Genomic DNA, 7,410 nt, shown 5'->3' with positions numbered 1-7,410 from the left:
TCATCCCATAAATATGACTCCTGGCCTGTGTCTTGGCATGGCGCTAGCCGGTGGTATACTTTTTGACGTTAAACTGCATTAGTGCAGTTTAGTGTCAAAAAGTATAGATCAAGGCCTAAAAGTCTACTTCTTTGTCCTGCATACAAGAGGGAGGGCAGGTTTTCAGGGATAGCAGTTTCAGTTGTTTTCCACCCTAATCAAAAATGTCAAGGTTCCCAGGGAAAATCCTGCTCAAAATCCTGCTCACTTTTTCAGCACTTCCTGGGTACCCTACAGCAAACATCTCACAGTGCCCCTCTCTGTCTAAATCCAAGATGGCAAAACATTTGGATTGAGCACATGGGCTCTGCACATGGAAAGAGAAATATTGGAGACAAACTCTCCTCTGTAGTTATTCCAAACCAGTTCTGGCTGGTGTTTTTACCACCGTGATTGGAGCTTACTGCTTGGCTGGGGGAACAAAAAAAGCCCTGACCTCTCCCTATGGAATTAATCACCTTCCGGGGTACAGCCCAAATGGCCATCCTTCTGGAGCAACAGAAACGCCAGACCACACCCAAGCCTTTGTCTCTGCTATAGGAGCAGTTTTTATACTTCACAAAGGTACTATCCAGCTGCTGGGTCATAGAGTTCATCCAAATGGGCTTCTAGAGGCTTTAGGCAGGGAAAAGTAACTTTCTAAAAGTGCCTTCTCGTTATTAAATATAGAAAATTGATTTTATCTTTGAATTGGATTTTTAATAACTATTAAAAATAGCCCTTTTATTACATTTTTAACTGTTTCCTAACTGAAATTAGCATTATTAAACATAATATAGTAATCCAGTGTTTCCAATGGAAATGCCAGCCTTGTTACATTGAAAATGGTTTTTGGGGTCTCTTCACAGCAAGGATGTTTAACATTACATTTCTTCATGTACTACTTTTAAATACCACGCACCTTGCCTCATTGGCGGTAAGTCCTAATTAGTGGTGACTTATTAATGTTTTAAACAAACATTTTGACCAGACAAAACGGTTTATTTTGATGGATAGAATTGCAGTTTAAGACTGCTTCAGTCAGGCTATAATGGTAGGCCTGAAGCCGTGGTTTAAACTGTCACTGTAGTGGATGGCACAATGGGTGCTCCAGTCCACTGGTGGCATTTACCTTACAGGCCATGGATAGATATTGTACTACATACCTGAGACTAATATGTAAAATTAAATATATCAATCAGTGGTATACCAATTTCATCATATTGAAAGGAGAGGTGCTTTACCTCTGGTTAGCAGCGGTAAAGTGCACAGAGTTGAACAGCCAGCCAAAACAGTTAAGGCAAAAATATGGGGGTACACCATTGAAAACACGCTTCTTCATAGCCTTTCTTTCATTAAAATGTCTTATTTTTGTTCACTGAGCCTTTTTGGGCCCTTGGCTTAGGAGGGTCAGACAATATATGACATATGCTCCTACCACTTAGGAAACCCATTTAAAGCTAACTTTATCAATGCCTTTAGCACCCAGTACAATTGTTTTCAAACATTCTGGTAAATTGAGCATATTCTCTGGAGTCCATTTTATTCTCTTCAGCAAACTCTGTTATTTTGGTTGTTGAATCACATGTGATGAAAACCGAGTTCTCTATGCGTGGGTAAATAGTCACCATGCGGGACTGCTGATTTGTTTGAGTTCAGAATATTGCAGTAAAGTACCACCAAGTGGATGATGATAAGGCATCTGGCTCTTTTTTAAAGAGATATGTGTCAGAGGGCAAGGACTCTAATAGTTGGACATAAACAACAAGCAGCGTTTATTAGCACAAGCTCTTCAATGATGCCCCTTGGTAGGGGGGCAGACATGATAATATGGTGGCACCATAACACAGATTTGGCTATCTCTTTAAGTTATGAATCAGGAGAGTGCTGTGCCAATGACAACTAGACTAGGGGGGTGATTCTAACTTTGGCCAGCCCAGCGGGAAACCCCTTCCCACGAGGAAGCCGGCTCCGAATGGAGCCGGCGGAGTGGGAAGGGTGCGACGGGTGCAGTAGCACCCGTCGCGATTTTCAGTGTCTGCAATGCAGACACTGAAAATCTTTTAGGGGCCCTCGTATGGGGGCCCCTGCAGTGCCCATGCCCTTGGCATGGGCACTGCAGGGGCCCCCAGGGGCCCCAGGACACCCTTCACCGCCATCCTGTTCCTGAACAGGATGGCGGTGAGGGGGTCGGAATCCCCATGGCGGATTCCTCAGGGCAGCGGAAAACCAGCGGGAGACTGACAGTTTTCCGTTTCTGACCGCGGCTGTACCGCCGCGGTCAGAATGCCCTTGGGAGCACCGCCAGCCTGTTGGCGGTGCTCCCGCGGTCCCCGGCCCTGGCGGTCAATGACCGCCAGGGTCGGAATGACCCCCTAGATGTTCTCATAACAGTAATATGGTTAAAGATGTGAAAGGTATGGTAGAGGTCAAGAAGGATGAGTATGATATAGAGATAGTTATGTTGTGCTGTAGTTTTGAGGCTTGGAACATGAATCTGCTTTGATCAAATTGATACTTAGAATTGCGTCTGAGGGTGCTTATTGGAGATATCGCTATATAACATTGGAATGTATTTACACTTCTTGTGAACATGTTTGATTTCTCTTTAGCTTCAAAGAATCCAATGTTCACAGATATGTAACAGTTCAATATTAATAAGTACCCCAAATAACAAAAGTATGTTGCATATGAATTTATTGGTTACATGTAAATGTTAGTCTTTGCGAAGGAAGTATCTTTTAATGATCTCTAACTCTAATGAAAGAACCAACTCTGGGGCTTGAGGCTCCCCAGTCGCTGTATCTCTTGTACTCGCCGGGTCTCAAGTAGTACTGAAGTCCTCTGTAGTTGGGCTCTTCATAGAAGACCCAGTGCCCATCCTGCACATTACAGGAATAGATGTCATTGTAGCGGAACTGCTCATACACATGTGGGCAGTCTTCAGAAAACTCCATCATCTGACCTCCAAAGTTTTCCCTCTCATAAACTCTTACTCTGTAGGATCCACGGTGCTGTAATGGCAAGGAAAGGCAAGTATTAGAACCTTTCTTAAAATAAAAAGTATTACAACATAAAAATGTAAAAGATAACCTGGATAATTTAATTGAATGACAAAACCTTTGTTAAAAAATATAGGAATATATTACTTCGCTTTTCAAACTAAACTTGCACTTGCCTTCCCTTTTTGTATAACAACAGGCAGTATTATATGTCAGAAATGGATAATTGGTATCTACTACAAGACAACAATGAATTCAGAAGGGTTTGTATTTCTAAGCAGTTTTTTGTGCTACAGAACCCTTTTCCTAATATTTTTCCGATTCCCGTGCAAAAATACAGTGGATAAGATGTTCTTGGTTATATGAGTCAGATCAGACCTCATGTTGTCCTGCTTGTAGCTGTGCAGCAGTTTCAGCAATCACTGATGCGCATTGGAGATTGAAAAACACACGGATGTGATGCTGTACCTTAATTTTCATCGTGGCACTTTTAGTGGAAATGGGGGAATCCATAGATGACTAGGCAACAGCCGCTTGCCCATTACACTGCCAAGCCCATCACTGGTTTAGAGGCGGTCCAGATGATTGGCTAAAGTTCTAGAATATCTCCAAGACAGTTACAGTAATTTTTGTGATCTGGGTCAGGAGGCCAGGATGATGCCCCACAGTGATTAAGCAAATACTCCTAAAAGGGGACAGTGCTATGCAGAATTTGATACACAATAGAGGTCGCCACCTGGAGAAGAAATATGTCTAGTTTGGAATGTACTAACCAATGTTAAGGTAGCTTTAGTAACATAAAGCACTGGAAGTTAACTTTGCTGACATATTAACGTAATAGAATGTGGGAATGTTATGTGACATGACACACAACTCTTTCTTCAGAAACCGCCAACACTCTTCTCTTCTACTTGGTGTCCTACTTGGTGTCTTGCAATCTTGGATTGCACTTAGGTCTCTTAATTGTACTGCAGGCACACACAAATAACACAGACAGTTTATTTATGGGATATGGCCATTCTGGCACAGGGTAGATGCAAACTGAGTGCCTGGTTCACAAAAGTAAACGTACACCTGGTAGTCAAATTATACTTGTGGTTTGTGAATTCCAAAAAGTAGGAAAGATACTTTGGCAAGTGGAAACTTGCACAAAAGTGTACGTTTCACTTTCTGAATTAGGCCATTAGACTATTTTATGGATTGGTGTATTTGAAGAGCTAAACTGAAAAGGGCACTCTGAAGAAACCAAAATGAAACAGAGCAACACTCACTTGTGGGGTCAAGCGGCATGACCTGATCGAGTCATTGAAACCCATCCAGTGCTGAAAGTCAGGGTACTCCCCACTTCTCAAATAGTACTGGTGTCCCCTGAAGTTGGGGTGTTCATAGAGTATCCAGTTGCCACTTTCCACTCGGATGGAGTTGCAACGGCTGAAGTAGGAGCTCAGATCGGCACACTCAGTGCTGCACTCATAGGAGCGGCCCTGGAAGTTCCTGTCCTCATAGAAGATGATCTTTAATAAAAAATATATATTTTTTTCATTTAATGTACATTTCTGCATGATCTTGGGATGAACGTGATATTTGTAGTGGAACAGAGGATAATAAATACATCGCTATGAAAGGTGAAGTAACGCACATTATTTTCATAGTTCTTTAATATTGCATGTCAATACAGATCGATTACCTGCTTGCCTTGCTTTCATGCTGCTGGTTCTGGTTTATCGTATCAACTCCAAACTGTACTATTAGTATCTAAGAGCAAATAATTTTATTGAAATTTCATAATGCTTCTTTTAATTCAGGTTCCTTGTTACCAGTTAATATGTGTGCAAACTATAATAGTGGAATAGAACTAAGACATACTAAAATGCCTGTTGGTTGAGATTTCGATAATTGATTTTAGTGCACTAAAGGAGGAAACGTCATATCTAAAGTTAGTTCTCACTTAAATCGTTCTTTTTTAATTTTAATGTATTGAGCAGAATTAAGTAAAAAAGTGTCACTGGTGCTGAGAAACTATAAATAATGAAATAAAATACGGAAAGCTGCCAATTAACATTTTAGTAAAATAGATTAAAAGACACCTTTTACTCTGCTTTATATGGACTGACTGCTCCCGAGTGGACCTGATGGAAAAGAGCAAAACATTCCTCATCTTGGTTGTCACACTGGTAAGGAAGGGCACTTATGTGGCAATGTCTAACGGGTGGAGTAACAAGAAAAGCCTTGCTGGAAGATCAGAAGGTTCATGTTGGACAATACTGTTCAAACCTTGGGGACGGACTTCAATGCATATACGTTCGTCTGCATTTCGTACTGTTGCTTTTGAACAACTGTAGAGTAATTGATTTCTTAATTGTGTAATAAAGAAAGATCCTAGGAAACACCTAAACAAGGTAAGTGCGAGCTAATGACTATTTGATGAGTTCAGAGTCCATAGACCAGTTTTCGACATTGTATCGTTGTGCCTCATGTCCCATAGGTGTCAAAATTGAAAGCACTTTAAAACAATGTCATTGCTGTTATTAGGACCTGTATTAGTACCTAAATATTAGACGTACAGCTCTCGAAATCATTCCAATTATTTTCGTTTTGTCTAGCTCAAGTCATGCTATATTATGGAGAGGTATGTTTATCGCTCCTTTTACCTACACTAGATGATAATAATACAATTTAATTTTTATGTCTGATCATTTGTTGTGTAACTTGGATTAGCTTTACTTAACAAGAACCAGGGTATAGATTGAAAAACTATGAATATTTGGTGACGGAAATAGGTTAGTCACAATACAGCCAAGGGAAAATCATTTTGTTTGGGGCCTAAATAGAAGGCCATGAGGAATGAAGACTTGAAAACCCAAACCAGAAGACGGGTCTCTGGGTTATCATATCACAAATAGTTATACAGCTGTGGAAAGAGTAGAATTGAGACAGTATATGTAATAAACTGAAGGTCATACCACCACCACCTCACAGTAGAAAAGTATGTTGAGAAGTAGCCTACCTACTTTGAAGGAAACAATGGGGTAGATTGACTATTTTTTCACACAGCACACAGTATATTTTCCCCTTTGCGTAATGCTGCACTGCGTTGTGCAAAGGGGAAACACCGCACAGAGTCAATCTGCTATGATTGGCTCTTCCTAGTTGGCGCTCTAAAAAGCTGCCTTTGTCACCCACAACTTCACGGAGGTCAGAGCACATAGTCTAGCACTGCATTTGTGTTGGAAGCACACACTTGCAGTACACGTTCCTATGTCTAGACAAAGATAGAAAATACCACACACTGAATGTGTGCTGTAAATTTCAGCACACATGCAATTCATTGGTGGATTTTTTGAGAAATTAAAACATTTCTCCTTGTTCAAGAAGGCATTATTTTTATGGAAAGCCCTGTGTGGCTGTAAGTAGGTAAACTTTGCACTGCATAACATCAGATGGCCGGGTGATCTGGTGTGTTCCAACATGAAGAACTCTAAACTAATAAAGATGTGCTACAGCATCTGTATACATAAAATGCATATGTCATCTTAATACGATGTATTAGCTGCTCAAATGACATATGGCTGATTTGTGTTTAGAGAGGCCAAGTCGGGTGTCCATGTAGTACAGTAAGGCAATGGTCAACCAAGACCTTCCATGATAAATCCTGATTTCAGAGTAAGTACTACAACAAGCCAGTACCTCCTTGTGATCAGCTGCTAAAATAAAAGTGCCAAGCAAAACTATAAACGAGAGGATCTTTTAGAAATAAAATTGTATTAAGGTTAATTTGGTGCATATCAAATGCTCATGCCCGGATTTAATTCTCATATCCTGCTAATCATATAAATGAGAAGATTCTTGTGTTTGAATGTGTCTCCGTCACAAAACAAATCACAACCTGACATTTCTCACTCACCTTCCCCATGTTGGCTGCTGGATGGTTTGTCGACCTCGGTGATGTTCATGGGCGCTTAGCAGCCTTTATATACACCCTGTGATCCTGCTGCCTGTAGGAGAACAATACACTGCACGCACACAACGGTTTCTGCCCACTAAGGTGAATGTATAGAAGCCCTCTGAGTTCTATAACGCGCGCGCTGGGATTGTTTGTATTTGCTTACTGGGGACAATGTATTGACTGTGAAACCTATCCAAAGCACAGCATGCTCGCTGTGCTAAAAGCAGTATTTTGTGCTTTAAATAATGTAACTTTTAAAGCATTCCTGCTGGCTGGGAATAAGCGGTTTTCAACTGCTAGATTCACTTGGAATGATCTTACAACAGAACGTCGTCAGAAAGGCTTGAGATTTCCACGATCTTGATTAGTTTTATTTGGCTACCAGAGAAATAAATTTGAATAAAGAAATAATTTATAGATAGGTTTTGCACAGTTGCACACAGT

General features: G+C 40.8%; 1 protein-coding gene across 1 annotated transcript; it reads right to left on the bottom strand.

Moving 5' to 3' along the window:
• Positions 1 to 2,698: 2,698 nt before the first annotated feature.
• LOC138283452 (gamma-crystallin-3-like) lies at positions 2,699 to 7,012 on the bottom strand. The gene is made up of 3 exons (XM_069221406.1): positions 6,925 to 7,012; positions 4,292 to 4,534; positions 2,699 to 3,032 (listed from the first exon to the last, which is right to left on the bottom strand). Exons 1-3 carry the CDS (start codon positions 6,931 to 6,933, stop codon positions 2,760 to 2,762), a joined length of 525 nt encoding a protein of 174 aa, XP_069077507.1. The 5' UTR covers positions 6,934 to 7,012; the 3' UTR covers positions 2,699 to 2,759.
• Positions 7,013 to 7,410: the final 398 nt, after the last annotated feature.

The sequence above is a fragment of the Pleurodeles waltl genome, chromosome 3_1 (assembly GCF_031143425.1).
Source record: "Pleurodeles waltl isolate 20211129_DDA chromosome 3_1, aPleWal1.hap1.20221129, whole genome shotgun sequence".
Classification (NCBI taxonomy): Eukaryota; Metazoa; Chordata; class Amphibia; order Caudata; family Salamandridae; genus Pleurodeles; species Pleurodeles waltl.
The sequence above is the reverse complement of the archived record's forward strand: the minus strand, read 5'-3'. Positions and strand labels throughout refer to the sequence as shown.